Source organism: Apus apus, chromosome 22 (assembly GCF_020740795.1).
Source record: "Apus apus isolate bApuApu2 chromosome 22, bApuApu2.pri.cur, whole genome shotgun sequence".
NCBI classification, from domain to species: domain Eukaryota; kingdom Metazoa; phylum Chordata; class Aves; order Apodiformes; family Apodidae; genus Apus; species Apus apus.
In genome coordinates, this window is record NC_067303.1 from 5,417,701 (window position 1) to 5,442,842 (window position 25,142).

General features: G+C 52.2%; 2 protein-coding genes across 2 annotated transcripts; one reads left to right on the forward strand and one right to left on the reverse strand.

Annotated features, from left to right (window-relative positions):
* Positions 1 to 161: 161 nt before the first annotated feature.
* Positions 162 to 9,440, forward strand: POU2AF3 (POU class 2 homeobox associating factor 3). The gene is made up of 5 exons (XM_051638309.1): positions 162 to 187; positions 5,147 to 5,264; positions 7,003 to 7,120; positions 8,406 to 8,632; positions 9,129 to 9,440. Exons 1-5 carry the CDS (start codon positions 162 to 164, stop codon positions 9,438 to 9,440), a joined length of 801 nt encoding a protein of 266 aa, XP_051494269.1.
* Positions 9,441 to 15,571: 6,131 nt separating this feature from the next.
* LOC127393341 (NF-kappa-B inhibitor delta-like) lies at positions 15,572 to 24,564 on the reverse strand. Its single transcript, XM_051638310.1, has 7 exons — positions 24,487 to 24,564; positions 23,817 to 23,963; positions 21,299 to 21,350; positions 20,717 to 20,883; positions 20,265 to 20,381; positions 16,596 to 16,760; positions 15,572 to 15,643 (listed from the first exon to the last, which is right to left on the reverse strand). Exons 1-7 carry the CDS (start codon positions 24,562 to 24,564, stop codon positions 15,572 to 15,574), a joined length of 798 nt encoding a protein of 265 aa, XP_051494270.1.
* Between the last annotated feature and the right edge of the window lie 578 nt (positions 24,565 to 25,142).

The following is a 25,142-nucleotide window of genomic DNA, read 5'->3' on the forward strand; positions in this document are numbered from 1 at the left end:
CACTCGCTGAGAAAACAAGTTGCTCTGGTCCTTACAATACATCTGCAGACCAACCTCACCAGAAGGCATTTGGGAAGGGTGGGGGGCAAGGCAGGACTGAGGGGAGCCCCCCTTAACAGCACAGAGTCTGTACAATGGTCTCTGGTTACCCAGGGGCATAAATGGACATCCCTGATGCCCGAGTGCTGTGAGCAGGGCATTGGTCTGGGCAGCAGTTATGGCCAGAGCAGCAAAGCTATGGCACATTTGAGCCTACAGAACAAAAGACTAAACCTCCTCCCCCCCAAAAAAAAAACAAAAGGCAAAAAAAAAAAGCCCACCATGCTACCCCAGGGCCTGGCAGACAGATCAGGGTGTTTCAAGGGACTGTTGGGGCACCTTCTTGCTTGCTGACCTGTGCAGAAGGAAACCTCCCCTTCCCTCCCACCTGCAAAGGCACAAATCACACCCTCCCCGCTTTTCCTTCTTGCCCCGGACACAGCTCAGAGCTCTTCCCTCTCTTCCCTGCGCCGGATCAACACGGGTGGGCAGAGGACGAGCTGCTCCCACCCCTTCCAGGAGGAACCCTCCCTCCCGGGGTTGCAATGATGGGGAGCAAGGCTGGTGTGAAGTCCCAGTCCCCACGGCCACTAGAGGTAGCTCTGCACACACAAACGCACCCGGGGGAGTCCCGGACAACCCTCCCGGTCCCTTTTGCTGCATCCACCCCCGGCAGGGGCCACCCCCCGGGTCCCATCTCGTCCCCCTCCCACCCACAGAAGCAGCACTAAAAGCCTGGCTGAGGAAAAGCAGGAGCTTTCCTGGCCCTGATGCTTTTAAGCCTCTCCTTGCCTTTTCTCCTCGAGTCCTGGGGCTGACAGGGTAGTTGGAGCCTTCTCAGCACCCTCCAGGGATCACAAGCAGCACCGGGGGGCACCGGATGGGTCCCAGAGCATCACTCGGTGCCTGCAGGGGAAGGCGGGCTGAGCACCCGGCACTGCCCCTGGGAACAGGCAGCAGCCTCAGTCAGGAGCACTGCAGGCCAGTCCTCTACCCAAAGCCCACTCTTTTACAGATGTCCCAGCCAGCAGCAGCCCTGGCTTGTCCCTGCACCTCAGGACACACACACACACACTGTCCAAGCTGCCCGCAGCTGGCAGGCACCTCCCTGGCTGCTCAGGCACTTGCAAACCATCCAAGGTGTGTTCTGGCAGAAGGGATGGAACGAGTTCCCTTCCTAGGGATCACTGCAGCTGCCCCAAAAGGGGAGGTTCTGCCCCAAAAGGGAAGGTGCTGCCCCCCAGGTCTGCCCTCCCAGCCTGACCCCTTCCAGCAGAGCTGAGGAGCAGCTCCAAGAGCTGCAGCACCAGCAGCCCTGGTGCAACCTGCTCAGCACAGCCTGTTTAGGTCTCCAGGGGCTCAGCAAAACCCCTGCCCCTACCCCCACAGCCACACACCACAACAACACGCCCCCCTGGCTGGGCTGGGGTCCCTCCCAAGTGTTCCTGATTCCCCAGCCTTGTTCAGACCTGTTCAAAACAGCCAACTCTGGCCACTCCCTGTGCCCCAAATCCCTTCTCTGCCCACCCCACAGGCCCCAGGGACACTGGGACAGCTCATCCTGGGGAAGGAGCCAGCAGGCAAGGGCTCCTGCACACGTGTGCCAAGCGTGGGGCAAGGTGACCCTGACTTGCCACCCTTTGGGTCCGTGGGCTCCTGTGGGGCACCCCAGGGCAGCACCCACTCACTCAGCCAGCACAGCAGAGCCAGCTGCTCTCAGAGCTGCTCCCCTGAGCACAGCACAGGGCAAGGCAAGGAGCCCCAAAGTATCTCGGGGTGTTGTGCAGGCCTCCCTGCCCCAAACCCACCCCTTGTGCCCCCAAACCTGAGGCCTTCCATGAGCCCCCAGCCGTGTTCAACCCCACCATGCTGTCCTTAGCTGCTGTGGGACAAAGTGGCAAAGCCTTCACCATCAGCTGTACCTTCTTCAAGGGCCTTGCATGGATGGGGACACCAGGGTCACTCTGGCTGTATTCCTGTCAGGCTCTGGGGAAGAAGCAAGGACAGAAAGCATTTATTATTTTTTTTTTGACCTGTCTTGGAAGCATTTGACCCAGCCTGGCACTCAGGTCTTAGCCAAGCAGGATCTCTGTGAGCCTGGCAACGTCCTGAAACCCAGGTCATGCAGGAACACCCCCAACATGGGTGCTTTGTGTTTCCTTAAGGCGTGCAGCTCAGTCCTGGCTGGAGCTGAGCAGGCTCTGCTCTGGCATCTCTGGTTACAGAGGTAAACATTACCCCAGCTCCCCTCCACAGCCCCAGCAGCCTCACCAGGCTCTACCCACCCACCCCGATGCTCCAGCAGGACACAGCTCCAGCAGCACCAGGGCTTCAGGTCCCAAACCACTCACCACGGCCAAGCCTTTGCACTCCCCTGCCACCCCCAAACTCCAACCCCTTCTCAGCAGCTCACCCAGCACAGCCTGCTCTGTTTTGCTGCCTTGCAGGTGGGGGGAGAGGGAGAGGAACCCTAGAGAAGTGTCCCTGCAGAGCTGCCCTGGGCATGGCTTGGCCTACCAGGAGCTGCAGAACCACACTTCAGTACAAGGAATGGCACCAACACCACGACCATCCCCACTGAAATGGACTGTATTTGTTCAACTTGAAGAAAAGATTCAGCTGCAACAATAGCCAGGCTGAGCTGCTGGTAGATGATTAACAGCCTGGCCTGCTTTTTAACTCAGCCAGCTACTCCCGAGGCACAGCAGAGGCTGTGGTGCCCAGGGAGAAGCTTAAATCCAACCTACAACCCCCAACTGCCCCAGTGTTGCACAGTGTTGAAGGGTTACCCCAAAAAAAACCTGTGTCCTCCCACCGTGCTCTGAAAACCCCACAGCACACAGAACAGAGCTGAAGCATGTGAAAAAAAAAGAAGGGTCAATTTGCACAGCAAGGGAAAACAGTCTGAATTAGGGGAAAACACAGATAAACCTCAATATAAGGCCAGGATCTGGGCAGAGGGAAGGGGGTGCTGTGGAAATAAGTGAGGTTCAGGTTGTTTCAGCTACCTGCCTGCACAGGGCAGCCTCTGTGCTCCACCAAGCCAGCCCACTGCCATTTTGGTCCCAAAACCTGAGGATTTTGCCTTAAAATGTGAAAAACGGTGCAAAAAGCAGCTGGGTCCCTGACAGAGCCCTCTCTGCAGGTAGCAAATGAAGCATGAGAGGGCTGGGGCTCAGCCTGCACGTCTGAGGGGAGAATCTTGAGCCAGTTTCGAGGCATCTGCTTCATTTGGGGAAAGATGGGCAAAACCCTGCAAATGTCCCAAAAGCCAAGGGCCTGGGGGGATGGCCCCGCCAGATCCTATTCCCCCAGCCCCTCTGCTAGATGGGGATGTGCTCAGTTTCACCAAAAGATAGCCCATTTTGTGGAGCCTTTGAATATTCAAATTGAAAGCATCGCGCAATCATTGATTGTCAAATCATTGGTTTCTAGAGGTTTTAAATACTTGGCATTAGGAGAGAAAAACTCAAACTTATACCCGTGGGGTTAAAACAATAATATTGTCAGGATCCACCTGGCACCGGCCACCGGGCAAGCAGGTCACTTGGCCCTTTCAGATTTGAAGCCTGTCCCTTCTTGCCCCCTTTTCCAACCTGCTGCGGGGCCGGGGCTCCAGCTGCTGCCGCACCGGGCGCCGCGCGAGGTGCTGCCCGTTCCTGCCCAGCATGTCCGGTAAGCCCCTCCTCACCCCCCACCCCGTCCCCCCTTCCCCATCCCCCGAACACCCCCGTTTCGGGGCCGTTTCGGGGGTTCAGCGGGGTCATTCCGCCAGGGAGGCGATTTCACCTCCCAGGCGAGGAGGAAGCGGGGAGGGCGGGGAGGAGGGGAAGGAGGAGGCAGGGGGGAAAAAAAAAAAAACCAAACCAAAAGCTCCTGCCCGATCAAGTACCAGCCCCGGGGCTGCCGGAGGGGTCGGGGAGCAGCGGGCAGGGCCGGCGGGGGGAGCCGGGGCTTCCTTCAGCCTCCCGGTGTGGTTCCCGCAAAGGGCAGCGCTGCGGGTCCCAGCCCCTGCGGGGCGGGGGGGGAGGATGCCCCGCATCCTTGGCTCCTCGTGGTGCCCACCCACGCACAGGCTGGACCCTCGGCCACCCTGCTCCCCTAAATCCAAGCCCACCTTGACCCCCCAGCCTGCCCTTTTCACCCTGTCCTTGTCACCCTGCCCCTGACCTGACCCCCAGCCCACCCTGACCCCGACCCCCAGCCCACCCTCTCTACACTGTCCCTGACGCCCTGCCCACCCTCACCACCCTGACCTGACCCCCAGCCCACCCTTCCTACACTGTCCCTGACCCCCTGCCCACTCTCACCACCCTGACCTGACCCCCAGCCCACTCTGACCCCGACCCCCAGCCCACCCTCCCTACCCTGACCCCAACCCCCAGCCCACCCTCACCACCCTGACCTGACCCCCAGCCCACCCTGACTCCAACCCCCAGCCCACCCTCACCACCCTGACCTGACCCCCAGCCCACCCTGACCCCAACCCCCAGCCCACCCTCCCCACCCTGCCCCTGACCCCCAGCCCACCCTCCCTACCCTGACCCCAGCCCCCAGCCCACCCTCCCCACCCTGCCCCTGACCACCCCACTGCCTGACCCCCAGGCTGATCCCACCACCCACACTCTGGCCAGTTCCCCCGAGCTGACCATGCCCTGCTCTGCCCTCCAAGCTTCAGCTGGGGCCTCGGGGTGCTGGAAAAGCAGGGTCCCTGGGGGCACAGGGCTCTGCCACGGGAGCTGGGGGTGGGGGCTACCCCTGACTTACTGGTGTGTCCACACCTCACCTGCTAGTTTGTCTTTAAGTTGCTGGTAGTGTAGCCCCCAGCCCTGCCCATCGATCTGTGCAGACCAGAGCTGGGAAGGGGGGGAAGAAGGAGAGAGAATAAGATGTGTATGATTACAAAATGGAACAAAAATCAACGCCAACTTTTAAATACATGTCTGCTGGTCACAAGCTTGAATATGAAATGTTAAAGAGGGTTATAAACTTTGACTACAAGTGACTGAACAGTGACCAGTTAATCCTCTGTTAACCCTGTGCAGAACGAGCCTGGAAACAGGCTGGATTTGCTACATGTGCTCTGGGAGTCTCCCAGCTTGTGAAGTGTTTCTCCACACCTTCTTTCAGGAAAGCCCAAGGTGTACCAAGGGGTTAGAGTGAAGATTACAGTCAAGGAGTTACTGCAGCAGAGAAGAGCACGACAGGCAGCGACCGGTGCTACGGCAAGTCAAACACGTTCTGGTGTCTGCTTTGTCTCTTCTCTCTTCAGCTTTTTTTATTTTTTTTTGCCAAGCTGTCACGAACCAGGAAGAAGTAATGATTTACCAGCCTCTTTATGCAAATCTCTAGAGTGGCTGGAGCTAGAGGACTCCTACAAAGACTGGATGAGTGAGAGAGAGAGAGTTGTACACACGCAGAGCTCTCCATCCCCTCCTTTAGAAGGGATGGGGCTGGGAGGTGGTACTGAAAATCACTGGAGGCATGAACTCAGTCAGCCACACTTGGCTGTTTTGATAAGGAGTGTTGATGGAGCAGGATGGGACTCACAGAGCCCTGGGTGAACAGTGCACCAAACTGCTGGGCTCTGGAAATGCTGGGTCAGTCCTGCCCTGCAGCCTGAATGGAAGCAGCCTCCCCCTTGCAGCCAAGCATCGCAGGGCCACGTGGAACTGGTTTGTGCTTCCCACAGCCACTTTACACAGCCCTTGAGTTGCCCACACAGGAAAAAAGTGAGAAGTAGCAGCGCAGCAGGTTACCTGAGTGATCTGCCAAAGGTGTGTGTTGTCCTGGAGAGGCCTCAGAGGGGAGGGCTGGCAGGATCAGCTGCCTCTGGGTGCTGGAAACAGCCACACTTGAAAAATCCTGCTGCCAGGGGCTTGACTCTATCTGTCTGGTTACACACCTGCAGCCAAAGAGAAGAGGGATAGTCCTTCCAGCCCCAAACAGCCACTATTTAATGAGCTAAATTCGTGGGGATGTGCTAGGAAGTTGTTGCTAGGGAAATGAGCTGCTAACTCAAGAGCATTTTAAATAAAGGAAATGATTGGAAGTCTGTATGAATTAAAACTGAGGAAAAAAAAAACCAAACCAAAACAAACCAGAAAACAAACCCCAAACTAAACAGTATTTGTATTTGCAGAGTACTATCCTGGTTGCAAACAGGCATCAAAACTGGTTGTTTTAGGGATGGGTTTCTCCTCTCTGGGGCAGGTCAGATGGCTGGGACAGGCAGAGCTGCTCCCTTCAGCTTCCAGCATCCCTCAGGAAAGGAGGCTGTCCCTTCTCACAGGGGCACACAGCTGTGGCAGAGCTGGGAGGGGTGGCAGAGCTGCTCCTCCAATGGCATCAGCACCAAGCACAGCAGCCCAGGCTGGTGCCCAGCCATGGGGACACCTGCAGGTGCCTTGAGTCACATTTTATAGAGTTATCGTTGCCATTTGTTAGTTGCTCATTCTCAGCCATATTTATCCCAACAGATTCTTTGGGATATGGAACTCATGGCCCTAGAAATGGGCAGGTGTGAGTTTTTCAGAGGCAGCCACATCCCTGCTGAATCAACAGCACTAGCACAGCAGGAAGAGCTCACCAGGCAGGTGCTGTACCAAGGGCTTTGTCCCAGGCTGGGGCTCCTCCAGTGCTGCTCCAAGGTCAGGGAAAAATCGTGTTGGGCACAACAGTCTGGTTCTGTCAATGCTAGGGAAGTTTTCCATGTCACATCCATGAGGAAAATAAGGTTTACACGAGTAGGTTGAAACGAAATCCTCTCTTACCTCAGCCTGGAGAAAAACGCTCCCCTGTTACAGCGCCTACAATCCCTTTTCTTCCCTTCTCTTTTTTTCAGGTTTCTTGGGGCAGCAGCAGCATCCAGTTCTCAGAGTCCGTGTCTCCTCCTCACCCAGGTTGGTACAAAGCCCATCCACATGTCCCTTCCCGCCCCCTTCCAAATTTTTCCCCCCGCAGCCCAGATCCTTCCCAGCCCTTGCTCCAGGCAGGCGCTACCAGATAACCGGCAATGCAGCCAATCAGCACCTGAAAGGAGCCCATGAAATGCAGATGAGGATGCCGTGGGGCCAGCAGGGTACACCTTACACTGTTCAGGAGCTCACAGGTTCTCCTCTGTGCCGTTTATTTCCCCCCTTCAGGAAGGGATGCTCATCCCCTAGGGAATAACAGTGCTGGCATCACCTCCTGCAGGCTGCGGGTCCAGGAGAGTCAGATTGCCCTGGGGAACTTTGCTGAGCTCCAGCAGAGTTGGTTGTTCTCCCTCTCCTGGCAGCATCCATAAAAAGGAGAGGAGGGTCAGGTTTTCAGCAACACCGTTTCTTCCTCCTGTATGAGAATACCCAGGGAAAAAGGGTGGGGGGAACAGCACTTTGGTCCTACAGATCCTTCAATCGTTCTGCAGCCAAAGCAGAGGCACCCGAAAGGCTGGGCAGGTGTGAATATATACATTATATAAACAAGGAAATGATCAAACCATCAATATTTGGGAATCAATTTGCTTATGTTAATACAGAAATGTGAGACATACCAAAAGCTTTTCCAGGCTGGAAAGTCTCCATCTGTTTATGTATTTTGGGTGCTTCTCACTTCCTCCCCACATCCAGCTAAACATGCCACCTCCAACCTGCAGCTGTGACTGAGTGGCTCTCCACCTGTGGGCAGTTCATCCCTCCAGAGCTGTGCAGGGCTTTGGCTTTAACCTTCATTAACACAGCACAAACAGATTAATACTGAAAAGTCAGCTCTGATGAGAGCTCCCACCCCCCCAGGCAGCACAGCGAGCCTGACCACACAGCTTGCTAGGAACTTACATTTTTGCCAGTGATGCCCCATCAGCACTGACTTGCTCCATTTTGCCTGCTCAGAAGTTGGTCTCCTGGCTGGCTCTTTGGAGAATTGAAAGAGCAAATTATTCTTCTCTTGGCCCCTTCTTCCTGCAGATGTAGCTCCCCTGCATCTGGAGGCTGGGTGAGGCAAAGGCACCAGCCATCTGCCAAGCTGGGAAGCACAAATCAGTGCATGGCAAGCTCCTAGGTCTGTAAACAGTTGACATTTCAAGGGAGGCCAAAGGGTCAAGAGTCTGAGGGAGTTTCCAGCTGGATCCCTGTCCAAAATGGCTGGAGCCAGAAGAGTTTCCAGCAGTCTTTAAAGAGCTTTGGAGCTGTCCAAGGAGACTAAAGTTCCCAAGTTATTTACGTGCTTTTGAGCATCTTCTTCCTGGTGTCTGCTTCCCTGAAAATTCATCCTGAACTTCCTTGTGTAAATCCACAGGGCTCCTGAACCTGTGAGGGTACTGAAACCTGATCTGAGGCAACACCTGGAGACAGATGCTGAATAATCTGCTCTACCTTCTCTCCTAGCACCTTTTGATGCAGAACCCATCTCTTCTGTTCCCAACTACTGTCCATCATGGCAGTTTTCAAATTGCCTCTCCTGTGAAGAAAGCCCTGGCTACTTGGAGCAGCTGGTAGAGTCCTGTCTTCAGCCAGATGCAGCCTTAGATCCAGCCTTCAGCACGTTCCAGACATCCTCACACTACACCTCAGATGCATTCCAGCCAGTCCCACTCTGCTTTAACCAGAGCCTGGTAAGATTCATGTCCCAGGGGAGCAGCCACAGGTGGACTCAGATGAAAGATGGGGAAGGGAGTCACATCCTGGGGCAGAACAGCAGCAAGTTGATTTGGGAATGGGGCTGCTCGTAAGGGCATGGGGTGCAGCCACAGCAATGCAGGCTGCTGGTGAGGATTCCTGACTGGTTTTCCCTTTGGGAAGAGAGGATGGGGAGGCCCAGTCAACTGAGGCTGCAGAATAGGGCAGGGCCCTTCTCCAGATCCTGGAGATTTTCTGCAAAGAACAGCCCAGCCCTCTAACTCACAGAGAGGCTCCCTGGGAACACTGATGTCACAGGAACTGCCTCCTGGGTTTAAGCCTCCAAGGGCCAAACCATCTCCCTGGGTAGCCAGAGAAAGGCAATGCCACAGAAATTCCACGAGCTTGTCCACATTTCCCCAAATGACACCCTGAAATGCCCCCTGTGTGTTTTTTTTCTTCCCTCTCCCACTGCAGGCTGCCAGCTCCCCCAGCTCAGCTGAGCTCTCCAGCCCCCTCAACCACAGCTGCTCTCCTCCTCAGCTGTCTCCCTTCACCCCGCTGACCCACAGCCCCCCATCTGCCCTGGACACCAAGACCTATGGCTGCCCTGGGGAGGAGTGGTCATGCCATGCCCCTTCCCCTTATCCCCAGCCTGCCTGCTGCTGCACAGCCTGTGGTTCCCAGCACGGGGACAACAGGGTCCCCCAGTACTTCCCCAGCACGGACTGCATGGACTACCTGCCACCCATGGCTGAGGACTTCTTCAGGAGGGATAGGAACTGTGACATCTGCTACAGCTAATGAGGACTGTGGTTTTACACATCCACTGTAGCCAAATCAGATTAATTGCCCATGAACTATGCAAAGTTGTGCTGCCTAAAGAGTCCAGTTGGTTCTTCACTACTCACACACTTTCTGCTCGACGCTGTCACTACATGAATCCTCCTGCCTTTTAGGGGCAGGGGTGTTTTGTTGGTTTTTGGGGGTGGGTTTGGGGTTGTTTTTTGGTTTGGTTTTTTTGTTGTTTGTTTTTCGTTGTTTTTTTTCAAGAAATCCTAAGCTGCTCTACCAAACACATGCCATTAAACCAGCTCTTTTTGATACAAATAAATAATTTGATACACATGCTGAAGCCTCTTCATTCCCCATATGCTGCAAGCCTGTGCCCTTCTCTTCTGCTAATGATCCAGGCCCTGTTCTCACAAAGGTGAGGGAGAGAGATGCTCAGCAACCTGCTCAGCAGCATGAGAGGTCTCACCATTTCCAGGAGATCAAAAGTCTCTGGGTACCTCAGCACCCCAGAGAGAAACCCCTGCACCCTCCTGCTTTGAGCTCTGCAGCTCCTCAGCCCCTGCTGCTGCCCAGGCTGCCCTGCTGAGGTTCTCTAGCAGTTCTTGCAGGAAAGGAAAACTTTTCCAAGCAGGCTCAGGGCTCAGCCCAAGGATCCTGTGCTAAAAAGGCCCCTCCAGGCCTGCAGAGGTTGAATTCAGGGCCAAACTTCTTTGGCTGCTGCAGTGAGAGGAGAGTGGAGTTTGGCAGCTCTTTGTGCAGTTTGCTCTGCTGATCATCAGGTTTTCTGGACCTTTCAGCACCTGAACAGGAGCTAAGTTATTATCCCCCTTTTTGGTTTTGATTTTTTTTAATAAGTAGATTATGGGAAAGTTATCCTACCTGAGGATTCCCTGTTGCTTGCATAAACTCAGGCTCTCTGAGACTCTCTCCCAGCTCCTTGTCACAGCAGCTGGGGAGGCAGAAGGCCAGTTTCTCAGCTGAGCACCCAGACTGGAAAGAAAGAAGCATCTTTCCAAATTAAACCAAAGACAAATGGAAAAAAACCCAAAGCAAACCAACAAAACCAAGAACCCTCACTTACATCTGTGCAGACAAATAGATCATTTCAGCAGCTGTGTGCTCAGCTCCTCCTCCAGACATTTCCACAGTTAACTGAAGAGCTTTCCTCTCCCCAGAGCCCAAATGATCCATGTGGCCCAGGGTGCAGCAGACACACATCTCGGGCTGGCAAACACAGAGGTTTGTCATGGAATCATGGAATGGTGAAGGTTGGAAGGGACCTTCAAGATGATCAGGTTCCAGCCTCCCTGCCATGAGCAGGGACACCTCCCACCAGACCAGGCTGCACAAGATTTTTTTTTCCTTCACTCTACCAAAAAAATAACCAATACTTTCTCACCCTGTGAAATCTACAAAGAACTAAGAGAAACATTGTTGGTTTTTTCAAATGAGACTTAATAAATAAATAATATAGTGCCAGTTATTTCAACCTTCTATCCCCACCTCCACCAGCAAACAGAGCTGTTAACCTCAAAGCAGGTACCCTCCAGGGTTCTCTTCACTTTAGGTTCTCTATGAGATAAAAATGACAATTTTGCCCATGTCCAGTCCAGCTCCCTGGACAGAACATTTCATTCCTGCCCTGCTAGACAAGGAGGTAACACAGAGATACTTTGCCTTTCCAACACTCAGTTCTTTTACCTGATGTAAGTTAGGAGCTTTGTATTCCAAAACTTCATTGAAAATATTTTGACAACTTTAAATAATATCTTCCTGTCTCCCCTGCTCTAGCCTGATTAATCTCAGAGGTGGTCCCAGAAAGGGAGTTCACAGCTGGATCTTTGCTGCAGTTACAGGTGTGATTATCCCTGGGCAGGGACACTCCATGAGGTGTCATTTTAGTGGTGCTGGCAGGTGCTTCAGCCCCTGAGTCTCAGGATCTGAGATCTTCAGCCTCTGAGTCTCAAATCCTTATCTCAGGACCCTGCAGTTACCTTTCTCCTGCCCCATTTTGCTCCACAGCTGGCTCAGTGCTGGCTGCTCCTGTTCCTTGAGCAGTGGGCACAGCTTTAGCCCCATGTCCAAGCCCCTGATCAGCACCATGGAAGAGCCATGAGAAGAGGAGGTTGAGACAAGAGAGTTGAGGCTTCTAGGGGAAATGGGATGACCACATCCTCCCCATGGGTTGGCAGGTGAGACGGGGTGTTCTCAAAGGAAAAAGCATGTGAAAATGCTGTGTAAGCAGCCAAGGGGTGCACTCACATTAACCATAGTAACCTCCTATTAACACACCCTACAGTCAGGTCAAGGGTATCCCAGTCTACACAGCAGGGCCAGCAGGGAAGGGTCACAGTCCCACAAGGTTTCTCTCACCTCCACACCAGGCAGGTACCTCAAGCTAACATGTTGTCAGCAGCTGGCACATTTATCAGTGCATTGGGACACAGATCTGTACAGCTGGCAGTGGGAACATCATCTCCTGAGAGAGGGGAGAGGGGAGAGAAGAGGGGAGAGAGGAGGAGAGAGAAGAGAGGAGAGAGAAGAGGGGAGAGGGGAGAGAAGAGAGGAGAGAGGAGAGAAGAGAGGAGAGAAGAGAGGAGAGAAGAGAGGAGAGATGTGCCCAGCACAGGGTCTATGCCTGCTGTTCAGCTCAGAGCAGGAGCACCTGCACAAACCACCCCACATCCAACTCTCATTCCTGCCCCCCAGGTCTGGCCTGTCCCAGGCAAAAGAAGCCCCATTCCCGTGGGGGAAGCTGCCTCTGGAAGGGCTGGGCTGGTCTCACCATTGAGCTCCCAGACTTGCAGGTGGGTGAGGTGCTGGGCTGGGTGCAGACTGGGTATTCTTAAAGACAACAGATCTCAGCAGCTCTTGGCCTGGTGCTGCACAACACCAGCTGCTCTGTTGGGACACGGACATTTCCAGCAAAATGTTTCTTTGCACTGTTTTCCCTGGACTCAAGCAGCTTCTGTTAAGCAATCAGCACTGGCCTCCATCCCTTGCAGCCCCTTCCTATTCCTTCTCTGCTGCTTCTCTGGTGGTTTTGCAATCCCCCACGCCAGGGACTGCAAACATGTTTGGGACACCCTTCCCCAAGCCCACGTCAATAGCTCCAGGTGACACATGCAAGTAAAAGCTTGTTGGCTGTTGACACAAAGGTGTCTTGTTGACACAAGAAAAGGGGGGGGGGCGGGGGGGGAGGGGAACCCAGCCAAAAAACAGCAGAGAAAAACTATTCCAAGGTTGATTGAGCATTTTCTGGCTATGACATTTTCCTCTCACTGCCCCCCCCCCTTAAAAAAAAATAAAAGGAAAAAGAAAAAAGAGGGGGGTTAAAGGAAAGCAGATTGGGTCATATCTTCACCAGAGCTGGCACAGCACCACTGAAATGCTGCCATGTCACCAGGCCCTGCCAGGTGAAGCTCTGCCAGCCCCTATCAACACGTGCTGGCACAAAACTGAGGATCACCCCATTCTTCCAGAAGCCCTGGATAACTCCAGAAGCAACCCGCAGTCAGAGAGGAAAGAAAAGGGTCTTATTTTCAGGTTCTTAACCATTTGCACAGAGTATTTGATCAAAAAACTTCCCTTGCCAACCGACTGGCAGCTTCTCTTTGGTGCCACTTCAGAACGTTTGCTCGGTGATAACAAGTCTTTGTTATTTGCAGCTTATCCAAAGCCACAGGTAGGAAGAGATAAACTGGGCAAATAAAGGGGTATCACACACTGCCAGCACTGCTGAGGTTCTAAAACATACATTTCCCTTGAAACAGTCATAAAAATTTAATGGGTTAACTGTGAACTAAGATATTGCTCAAATCAATTAAATTCACCCCAGCACAGAGGACTTAACACTCAGGCCACCTGTGAGCTTAAAAGAGGATTTCTTGACACACAGGCCAGGAATGGGCTGGCTGGGCAGGGAAAGGTGCTTTACAAGGTGAGAGAAGCAGCAGCCTCCAACTGTCTCCTGGATCCAGTCCAAAGGAATATGAACCACCAGTTGCTCGTGGTTGGTTTCAGAGCAGGACTCCAGCTTTGGGAGGTTGAACACAGCTGTGTCTGCAGGGAGAAGGGATCCTTCCTGGACCTGGCATGGGATCTTCCCCCTGCAAACCTCACCCATCAGCCCAGGGTAACCCAGGCTGCCAGGGTGATGCTTTGGATGAAGCCACATCCATCCTTTCCCAGGCAGGTATCTTCCCTGAGATCCCAGGGATGGTTGCAGGTCCCGGATGCTCTGGCTCTGTAACCAACACCCAACAACAGAGAGAGAAGCCACTCTGGAAAACAACTCCTGTAGGTTGTTTGGTTTTTTTTTCACTTGCTGCAAAAGGACTTTTGTCATCTCACAAGACATTTCCAAGTGGCCACAAGCTCTTCACATTTTCCCCAGTGCCTCCCACACCACGGGCTGGTCACAGCTTGGCACTTTCCTTGCTCCCAAGTTCAAGAAATGGGTTTTTTATTGAACATTTTGTCCTTGACACACAGTCCTAACTCACCAGTGCAGTTACCTCTCCATCCAAGGCTTGTTAGAACATCCCTTCAAAGTCAGAAAGCACATGCTTTTGCTGGCCTGTGCCCAGATACATGCAAATTTATGCAAACACATGCAAATACGTCTGGTTTTTGTTTTCTTTCTTTTGGTCAGCGGATGTTGGCAGGTTTGTAGACATGGTGTAGTGAGAAGCAAGAGCAAAACAGCAGAGAGGAGGGCTGAGAAAGCTGAGGTCTCTGCATTTCTTAACAGCATTTGTTCAAGTCTGCTAAAGGGCAGTTTATACAGTTCAGCTCTGCAAGGCTGAGGGTGCTTCAGAAAACCCCGTCCCGTTGAGTCAGCCAGCGGGTGATCAAGGAAGTCACTGCAGTGATTTCAGGTCTCTGCCCTTCATCTTATTGCTCAGCCCTGATGGAAAAGAAAATAACTCGTGCAACACTGAGAAACCCTGCCATTCAGAATGGGTGCTGGAGATGAGACACCCTTTGTGACAGGGTCACCCAGGCATGGCTCTCACTCACCCACCTCCAACCCTCAGCAGAGACACCGAGGCCAGTTGATTGCACAGCAATTCACCAATCATTTCACAGAAAGAAGAAGAATCTAGCAACCACCCCCTTGGGAAGAGCAGGAAGAGGAGTCACCTATCACATTGCACCAGGGCCCTGCTGTGGACAGGCCCACGTGGCTCACAGGTTTTCTACCCTGTCCATGCTTAAAAGCTGTTGCAGACCTGAAGGAAGGCTCTGTCTCCTCCCCAGGCATCAGCTCAGGTGAGGGTTCAGCTCCTCACTCTGAGGAGCCTCCAGAGCTATATTTTGCCATCAGAGGTGGAGACTTGGATTGGATTAGAGGTCTCAAAGAGGAATCCCTTCCGTGGGAAGCACCCAGGAGCCACACAGACCTGCTCTGCTGAGAACCTGCCCCATGTCCTTGCTCCCACAAGCATCTCTCTTCTTCTCTTGAGCCTCGAGGCCGTGGCAATGGAGAGCTGCTCCAGCTTTCTTCCACAAAGTGCCAAGAAACGGGGTAGCAGCAGCTTGCAGGAGCCCTCATTGGGGCTCTTGAGTTCAGATGTCCATTCACCCAAGTGAAATACATCCATGGATGACTCCTCAAATGGACTTGACCACTTCTTCCACCCAGTCTTTGCCCTCTTAGGCTAGCAGGAACAATGGAGGTAACTGCACATCACAAAGGCTTCAGCTGTACCTAACAAGAGGCACAGTTCAAGCATCTCTTGGAGCAGTATTTCTCAACCTTTGACAGCCAAACTACCATCTTCTGTTCTGTCACCACCAAATCAAAGGTTGGCTGTACCTCCAACATTGGCTTATTTAAGTAACAGCCAATTGCTTTGCTTGCCTCCTTCCTTGCAAGCAATGGTTGAGGTTTATTAGTATCTGTTAACAAAATTAAAGCTTTCAACCACTTGAGATGGTTGATTATTTACATGTTACTTGTGAAGATCATCACCTTACATGTTACTTGTGGCCCACAGGTTGAGAAACACTGTCATCCCACCTGGTCTAAAGACTCTGGGAGCAGGGATGTGCTGGTTATCCACCCTCAAGTCTTTCTAAGAGGCCTTGTGCAACCAGCAAGCTGCAGCTGAAGCCATTCCAGAGGTTGCAGCAGCCTAGGACCTGGAGTTCTGGCGGCAGGAAACGAAGGCAGAAGCAATTTTCCCTTTCCTCAGCAAGTGCCTCACCTGCCAAAACATGGACAAGTTCATAAGGTACCATCTGAGACTGCATGTGAACACCCCAGTACATACAGACACTCACATACATGTAAATAAATCATAGAATCATGAAGGTTGGAAGGGACCTCAAAGATCATCAATTTCCAACCCCCCTGCATGGGCAGGGAACCCCACATAAACGTGTCAGAGACTACAGTGAGATCCATTTCATACTTGTTGGCCCAGTTCTGGGCTCCCCAGTTCAAGGAGCTCCTGGAGAGTCCAGCCCAGGGCACTGAGATGCTGAAGGGGCTGGAGCACCTGCCTGTGAGGAAAGGCTGGGAGAGCTGGGGCTGCTCAGCTGGAGAAAAGGAGGCTGAGGGGGGAGCTGATCAGTGCTGGTCAATATCTCCAGGGGGTGGCAGGAGGATGGGGCCAGACTCTTCCCAGTGGTGCCCAGGGACAGGACAAGGGGCAATGGGCACAAACTGGAGCACAGGAGGTTGGACCTGGATGTGAGAAAATACTTGTTGACTCTGAGGGTGACAGAGCCCTGGGACAGGCTGCCCAGGGAGGCTGTGGAGTCTCCATCCCTGGGGACATTCCGAGCCCGGACGTGTTCCTGTGGGCTCTGCTCTAGGGGATCCTGCTCTGGCAGGGGGTTGGACTAGCTGATCTCCAGAGGTCCCTTCCAACCCCCACCCCTCTGTGATTCTGTGAAACTCCTTCATCCCTTGAGATTTGCTGCCATTATGGAAGAAGCACAGGTTGATACCACCCCAGGGGTACCTGCAGTACCCACCAGCTCCTGCTTCATGCTCCTTGATAATAGACTGACTCAAGGGGGGAACCCCCAAGCCTAACCCTACTGCAACCTCAGCCCCACCTCCCAACTTGTCCTCCCTGTTCCCCTGCTAAGGACAGACAGCTGTGGTGTTCCCAGCTGTGCCAGGAAGCAGCAGCAGTGCAGATCCTGTACCTGATCCCCAGCTTTTCCAGAAGGAGCCATGTGGATGGGCTGGTCATTGTCCAAGTTTCGGATGCTTGGGTCTGCCCCGTGGTCAAGGAGCAGCTGGACAATCTCTTTCTGGTTCTTGTCACGAGGCAATGCAGCTGCCATGTGCAAAGCTGTGTTGCCATGTGCCTGGTGCAGGGGGAGAGAAAGAAACAGCAGATTAAAAAGAAGAAACCTCCCCAGAAGTTGTGCCAGCTGCACAGAATTGTCCTAAAAATGGAGACTTGTGAAATGAAGAAGCCTCATGTTAGCAGGAGATGAGGGGAATATCCTTGCTCTGTTTCTCCCATGTGTGGCCACTCGTGCAGGAGAGCTGTGGATTTAGATTTGGAGCACTGCAAACTGGGGGGCTTTGGTGCTTTGGGCACAGCTAACAAATAGTCCTGCATCAGCAACATCCCTCATCACCCTGCAGCCCCCTGCTCAGTTGTGCCCTCTCTGAGCACAGAGCTGAGGAGTTGTGTGGAAAAGAGAAGCATCAAGGCCATGGAACAGGCATCCAGAAGAAACAACACGAACTGTTTCAGTGGAAGACATGGACATCAGCCTAAGGGACATGGGCTATGCAAGGATCAACAACATCAGACCCACTTGGGCTCCACACAGCTCCCCTGCTCCCTTCTCAACCAATTCCAAGTGCAGGAAAGCTGCAGGGAGACCTGAACACAGGTGAAACCAGACCCAACAGTGTACAGGTCACACCTGAGGCTCAGACCAACCTCTTTTGGACATCAGGAGGATGGTGTGAGTCACCAAACTCACAGCATTCAAAAGAGGTTCTCTGAAAGGTCCCAGGCTGCCCCACTGGTCCAGCAGCCTCTGCCTCTCAGTGACTTTCTGCACCAAGAACCAAACAGGGCTGCAGGTGGCTTGGCTCTGTTGCAGACAGAATCAGTCATGCCAGGCTCCAGAGCTTCTCCTGCTTCCTTCCCAGAGCCCAGCTTGTGCTTGGCTTTGTTTCCACGGTGCTGGCACTTAAGCAGAGTCCCGAGGCCGAGGCCCTGCTTCAGCATCCTTTGATCCCAGCTTTCCCAGCACCAGGATTTGCACAGGAACGCCAGACAAAACGTGTCGTGAGGCCACGGGGGGGCGCGGGATGGAACAGGCTGCAATTTGTGGCAGAAAAAGCTCTGAAAAGCTCTGCCAGCACCAGACCGTGTAGAAATCTGTGCCCCTGCCTAGTCAGGTATGACTGGTAACGGTTTTAAGTCAGAAAAACCTACTAAGCAAGTGCACAAGACAAGGTATTTTTAGTGTGCACCAAGTCTCATGCAGGCACCTGTGGATTTTTTCTCTCTGAAACAATCATGTATTTATCAAGAACTCGGGGGTTTAGACACAAAGGGCAACGTGTGCTGCTATTCCAGTTGTTAGAAGGAATGCATACGATTCATATATATGATTTTTTCAGGTCCTGTTTAGCACTTAGTCATCATGGACATTGAAGCACAACAAAAATCAGCCAAGTCTGCGCAGCTCTTCTCAGACCAGGCATTTTTTACACACCCTGAACAAGCAGATCCTTGTCAATTTTATCATCCCACAGAGTCAAGGGGTCACCACCAGCTCTTTACAGGACTTCTCGTTAAAATGGAAACATCTGCATTTCTTTGCTGCATCTTTATGGCAGGAGCCACCTGGTCACTTCCAAGTCCAGGCACGGGGCTAAGAAAGCAGGACAAGCTGCCAGTGCCTGGTGGTGAAGCCCCTCCTTGGCTTTCATAGGCCTGAAGCAAGACAATGGTCCAGAGCACCAATCTGTGGGCTCTAAGAGTCCTCCAAGTGAAAAACACCTCAAAGACCTTTTCCCATTGTGAAATCTACAAGGAAGTGGATCTGGAATGAGGCAACCACCACCAGGAGTGGGTGAGCCAGGGAAGCCAAAACATGGACTCCAGCATCCCTGTTTTCTTGTCTTCTAGAGACTTGGAAGAGCTGAAAAGCCAGGATGGGTGTCCAACAACCTTGCTGTCGTATTTCTCACTGTCCCAGACAGCTCATGAACAAGACTGAGGACTCCAAGTGATCCTATCACAGGAGGAAGCTCTCACAGGACTGTGATCAAGAGACAACAGCAGACAAGCCAGCACCTGCCTAGTGAGTCTGAAAAGATACAGAAAGAATGTAGTGAAAAGGCAGCATAAGGCCCTTCACTGCTCAGAAAGGCAGAAACTCCATGTTATTACCCACATACCCAAAGAAAACATGTTTCCTCCAGCCCAACATAAATCTTTGGGGCAAAAAAATAAATGTGAAGCTGCCCACTATCTGCTGCCCAGGTGAGCAACTGAGCTGAGGAAACATTCAATTCCTTTTTGACCAACACAAGCACCTGGAAGCTCTGGGGAGCACCAGCAAGGCTGAGAGCCTGAAGCTGTTGAAATGAGAAGCTGATGAACTGACCTTCTCAAAACTGGGAGCCCCAACCTGTCCTCCCCTCCCTCTGTCCTTTCCTGCTTCTGCAGAAGCACCCAAAATCACCCAGTAAGTCCTGCTGGGAGGGGGCAGCTGGTCAAGAGGCAGAGCTCTGGCTGATGGAGCAGAGTGATGGCTCAGCTGAGGCACAGGAATGTCAGGATTTTTGTTTAGGAGGATGGGTGAAGCTGATACATCTGCAAGATAGTGTCATGGCTTGGTATCTGCTCAGAGGTGAAGTATGGGGCAGGGAGGGGATGGGTGACACAACAGCAGCACTGGGAAAGTTTCTATCTTGCTTTGTCCAGCCCAGGAATAGCTGTGCACTGAGGAACCAACATCAGCAAACCCTCAGCTGTCAGCAGGGCTGTGCAGGGTGCCTAAAGCAGGGTCTCCAGCCACCAGTGTGGTCCACCAGGTTCCTGCCTGCCCAGCAAGGATGCTGCCTGTCCCCAGAGAGCTGGTTCCCCTGCTCCCCCTGCCTGGCAGTGCCAGCCACCCCTTCACTGCCTGCAGCACAGCTCTGTCTGCTGCCACTGCAGCTGTCAGGGCTTGCTGGGCCCTGGGACCTTTTTGATTCTCAGACTTGCAGGCAGCCACCCCAAGAACCAGTTTGTGCCCAGACATTGAAGGCAGAGAGAGTCACCATCTCCCTTCAAGGAAGCAGAAGCTTCATGCTTCCCATGGGTGGCAGGAGGGTTGACTTGATTTATGGCTGCCCTAAATGACCAACTTTCAGGACAGAAGTGCTACCAACAGCAACCCACTGCATCACTGCAGAGCTCTTTTCTCAGCCTTCAGCCTAATGTCATAAAGTTGTTCCTCCTCCTCAAGGAACCACCTCCCAGGTCCTTCCTCTCCCCTGGCTATCTCCCTCTCTGATTCTGCCAGCTCCTGCCTGCTGGGAAAGGGGCTCTGCCTTTCATGGCACAGCTCAAGCCAGACACTGCTTTCCAGGTGCAGTGTCTGTTTACTGGAAAATGCAGCTTCAGGATGAAAAAAATGTAAAAGTTCAGATGCACAAACTGTTGCTCTTTCCCTCCAGAAAAACCAACTTGTGTAGGAAGAGAATAACTGGTTCCTGCAGGACCCCACAGCTCTCCTGATGCCTCTGTCTTGCTGCAGCCTCCCAGCACAGCTCAGCTCTCATACTTCTCTCATTATGTCCTCTGGCTGTGGGTGTGCACAGAAGTCCTGCCCACTCATGGCCCCACTCACCTTGTTGTTGACAAAGTCCTTGGACTTGAAAGCATTCAGCTCCAAGAAGTATCTGAGCAGGGAGATGTTCCCATCCTGGACTGTATAATGAAGAACTGTTTTGTTGCTTTTCACATCCTGTTTAAATAAAAAGAATAAAAATAACAAACAAAATCAGAGGTGTTCTGCAGAGCAACCTGAAAATATTGTATGAAACCATTGGAGAAAAGTCCAGGCAGCTGGTGTGGAGCAACCCCTGCCCTTCAGAGCCCCTCTTGCTGCCCAGTGTTTCCTTCAACCTGCAAGAAGGTAGCTCCAAAAGGCAGCAACTATCACTGCAACCAGCCCCGTGGAAGGGAAACAGGCTTGGTCCTTCTGCCAGCAGTTCATTCCTTCTCCATTCCATGGTCTGAGCAGAAGCAGCAGGCAGGGCAGAGCTCCCACTCCTGTGGGGAACTGAGCCAACCCCTTACCCGGCTGTAGATGGAGGCTCCTGTCTGCACCAGGAGGTGGATGCAGGACTCCAGCTCCTTGCTCTGGTGCTGAAGATTTTTCTGCTGCTCCTCTGTCAACATCTGGCAGCCCAGCTCCCGGAGCAGGGTGTTGTGAGCCAGAACAGCACAGTGCAGGGGGGTATGGCCTGCAAAACCAAGCAGGGGAGGAGAGTGACAAAGAAGTCGTCCCAACAAAGTGACCGATGCAGGGAGAGGAAGCTGGATGTTGGCAGCAAAACCATCTGTTCCTCTGCACATCTTATTCAGGCCCAAACCCTTCCCTGGTTCAAAGATACTGGCTGTACAGACACTTTTTGGGGCACTCCAGCATGTGCTCAGCTCCAAATCTGCATCGAATCCCCAGTGAATTATCAGCACCATTAAATTCTGGGGCACTTGAGTGGGCAGCAATGATGCCCCAACAAGGCTCCCCCAGGCAGCTGCTGAGGACCCTCCCCAGCTCCCCACCAAAGAGCAACCAGCATCAGTCCGTGCAACAGCCAAGAGCTCTTCATTTTTTTAAAAAATACCACTACAAAATATTTGCACCGAGGGTTTTACCTTCAAAATCCTTCATTTCTAAATCAAGAGGGAAACCCAGGGACAGTATCACCTAGAAGCAATGGAGAAATGGAAGATTTTTAGAATACTGTCCAAGCCAAAACCAGTCAAAAGTAAGAAAACTGAAAACCAACCAACCTATCAGATAATTATTTAACTACAGGCTAAGCCCTTATTTGACACTAGATTTCAGTGACATGAATATATTTCCTAACAGGGATACTCAGGGTTACACAAGATGATCCTCTTCCCTAGTTTCCTAAACCCCAGCTAAGTGCAGAATATTAGGTTCTTAGTTTAGAACAGTAAAATTAAGTGAATTCCCCAATTCAAGGGTGCCAGGCTCCTCACTTCCACCCTGGATTAAGCAAAGTCACCAATAACACCAATTCGTCTTTATTCTGAGTTACTCTTTGCAAGGACAAATGAAAATCTCTCCTTGACATGTGCAGCCAAACTTTATTACCTAAAAGTTTGCTGACACTGGAGACTCTCAGACTGGATTTATATATTTTTTCTTCTTAATGTGCAGTGATGTGACAGGTTAAAACCCCAGCTTGTAGCCAGGGCTGCAAACTGTGAGGATGCAGAGCCTGTAAATACCATGAAAACATAGAATCATGGAGTGGTTTGGGTTGGAAGGGACCTTAAAGATCATCCAGTTCCAACCCCCTGCATGGGCAGGGACACCTCCCAGCAGCCCAGGCTGCTCCAAGCCCCATCCAACCTGCCCTTCAACACTGCCAGGGATGGGGCAGCCACAGCTTGCCTGGGCAACCTGGGCCAGGGTCTCCCCACCCTAAATAGTGATCTGGAGATGAGCACTGCTTGGATTTAGCAGAGAGGAAAAATCTTAAAACACTTGAGAAAATGAGAGATTCAATGGGCTGCAGCCAAGCAGCTCCTTGTCTGTATTATTACAGATAATGCACTTTATTTTTTAATTTTTTTTTTTTGCTCTTGAATAAAACAAGTTGTTCACATCACAGCACCTTGGCTGGGAATTTTTGCAGTGCAGAGTCTCATCCAGGACCTTGTCAAGTTAGACAAGGCACAGGACAGATCCCCTCTGCTGAAAGGTTATCCAGAGCAGCGAGGGTTTGTGCTCTCTTCTCATAAAAATGAGATAAGATGTGCAGATCAAATACTGACGAGTAGCTCTAAGCTGTCTGATGATTAGAGATTAGATGTTTAATCCATTAGAAAATAACAATCTACAGAAAGAAACAAGCACTCTGCAAGCATTTCTTGGCTTTGCACAGAGGAGGGAGCCTGTGCAGGTTCCCATTTTATGTCAGGGGGAAAAAAAAGCCTAAAAAGCAGCAACAACAGCAACAAATCCAGAAGAAACCAGAAAACCACCACGAGGCCCTCTGGGAGGCTTTGTTGGAACTATCTAGACGTAAACCAGTTTCCCCTGCTGAACGAGACACCTGTTTTCCAGAGAACTTCCCCACGTTACACATTAACCGCCGGCTCGTACCGCGGCGCGGGGCGTGTGCCAGGCAGAGCTAACGACTCCTGGGCTGGGCTGCCAACATGCCAGGCACCCTCTGGCACTTCCACTGGCACATCCCTCATCCTCAGAGGACTCTGGATCCTGCCTTCAGGGTAACTCAGCAGCAGCCACTCTGCTGCCATGAAACTCTGCGTTGGAGCAGCCCACACTCAGCCCTGACGTGGGTCGTTTTATTCTTTCCATGTGAAGGCAAATAGCTACATATCTAAGAGACACATTCCAGCATGTTTAACTGTGCCACCTGATCCCTTCCAAAAATCCCCACAGTGCCTTTTCTAGTGGCTCTGGCACACAACTTGGATGCACACCCTGGCCACAGCAAGATCTGGGAAGCTGTAGGGAAGGGAGGATCTGGTGACAGGAGTCATGAAAGCTCCAGTTGGTTCTGGCCATACAGGAGTATCTAGTTCCTCTTACTCCCTCAAAAATCTTCTCAACGGATCTTGGTTGTGCTTAAAATCTGAAAAATGTGACCCACTGGGAAGGCTGTGCCTGTGCTGGCTCTGCCTGCAGGGTCACCTCTGCTGTCTCCTCAGCTGGCTTGAGCCTGGACACAATTCGTTGCTCCCATCTGGATGACACTGACCTCAGGGAGGGGGTTTCAACTGGTGTTTTTGCTCCCCCTCCCTCACACCCCACAGCTGCCTGCAGCCTCTGGGGAGTCCAGACCAGACTGGGGGCTGAAGCCAGAGCCAGCCCACTCTGCCTGGCCTGCCAGCAGCAGAATTGGAGCTATGATCTGCAGAAAGCATCTATCCCCCCATACATTAAAGCCATTTATTTCCCCTGTGACAGGAGGCTGCTGTTAGCTGCAAGCATAGCCTTAAAACAGGAATAGTCTGGGAAGTCTTTCCCTCACACAGGGGAAAAGGAGGCTCTAGGCACTCCTCATTCTTACTGACATCTTGCCTTCTGAGTCAGTTATTTAGAGAGACCAGCACGGAGACTTTATTGTAGGTTTATCTTGCTAGCAATTAAAACCATAAAAGCTTTTCCTACCTGGAGCACTTGGGTGTACCCGTATGTTGCAGCAAGATGTAGAGCTGACTGCCCTTTGTTGTCCACAGCATTGACATCTGCTCCTGCCTGGATCAAATCACAGACAATAGCTGGCTGCCTGGCAGTGACAGCCACCAGCAGAGGAGTCTGGAAATAGCAGCACAGCAGAGAAAATGTGAGAGTCTAGAAGTAGATACTGTCATAAAACCAGGATCAGGGAAAGGCATGTCTGGTATCTAGAACCCCAGGGATTGTGGTGCATGGACTGAGGGCAGGTTTTGGATCCCATGTATGAGGCTTATGAGATAGGGGCTCTTCTCAGCTCCTGCTGAACTCCCTGATTTGGATGAACACCACTTGTGCCAGGTGCAGCACTCCTGCACGTAAAACCTTTGGCCTCAGAGATTCCTACCAACATGCACATCTATCCCTGAACCCCTGTTGCCTTAGATCATTCCATGAACCCTGGGCTGGAAAAAGAAAAAGCTCCTTCTCATTCCACCTCCTTTTCAGGTGCTGCCAGAAGCCCCCCAGCAAGGCACATCATGCCCAAGTCTTCCTTTGCAGTAACAGAGCTGGATTTTTCAGGGCACCTGCTGCTTTCAGTCACACAAAAGCCCACGCCCACCCCAAACACCCCTGTTCCCAGGACAAAGGGGGCTGGATTTACCTTTCCTCTGTGCTCCTTGGCATCCAGTCTTCGCAGCGGTTTCATGCGCTCGGCAGCTGCCAATGCATGCGCCCTCATACCTTTAGCTGCATAAATATGTAGAATTCTAAGACAGTAAATAAAGACACTGATCACTGCCTGGCCATCAGTCACCCTGGGAGCAAACAGTTTTACAGGGTAGCAGAGCCATTTTGAGGGGTTTGTACCCAATGTTCCACAAAACTGTGCCAAAAGCCCCAAGGGGCCTGACCTTGAAAGCACCCACTGCCATGGAAAGAGCTTCCCACCTCAAAATAACAGCAGCTTTCAGGAGCCCCCAGCACTCCTGAGCTTTGACATGCTGCCTCCTTTCCACTTCAGCACTTTCCTTCAGGTGAGATTCACCCTTGTGCTGGGAGGTATCTGAGTGCTCTACAAATCCTGCTGTTGGGGCCCATGTTGTATTCATGTATCACTTGTTGGGGTGACATCTCACCACTCAGGGTAACACAACCTCTTCTAAATGCTGTGTTTGTAAGCAGCCTGGTAAGCTCTGCTTCTTGCCCAAAATTACTGATGAAAGGGCCCAAGTCCTTATCTTAAGCATAAAGCCAAGAGCTGTCACAACTCATAGCAGGTTGGCCCTTTGCAACAGGGAAAACACTTCACTGCTTCAC

Bases quoted from the DNA above. Each gene is read 5' to 3' on its own strand.
- POU2AF3 (XM_051638309.1), top strand. From the start codon at position 162: ATGGACATCCCTGATGCCCGAGTGCT. The intron at 5,265-7,002 runs GCAAGTCAAACA...TTCCCCCCGCAG, and splicing joins AGGCAGCGACCGGTGCTACG to CCCAGATCCTTCCCAGCCCT. The intron at 7,121-8,405 runs GTACACCTTACA...CTTCTCTCCTAG, and splicing joins GATGCCGTGGGGCCAGCAGG to CACCTTTTGATGCAGAACCC.
- LOC127393341 (XM_051638310.1), bottom strand. From the start codon at position 24,564: ATGAGGGCGCATGCATTGGCAGCTGCCGAGCGCATGAAACCGCTGCGA. The intron at 21,351-23,816 runs GTAGGAAAAGCT...CATTGCTTCTAG, and splicing joins GGTACACCCAAGTGCTCCAG to GTGATACTGTCCCTGGGTTT. The intron at 16,761-20,264 runs GTGAGTGGGGCC...CCCCTGCACCAG, and splicing joins AGGACTTTGTCAACAACAAG to GCACATGGCAACACAGCTTT.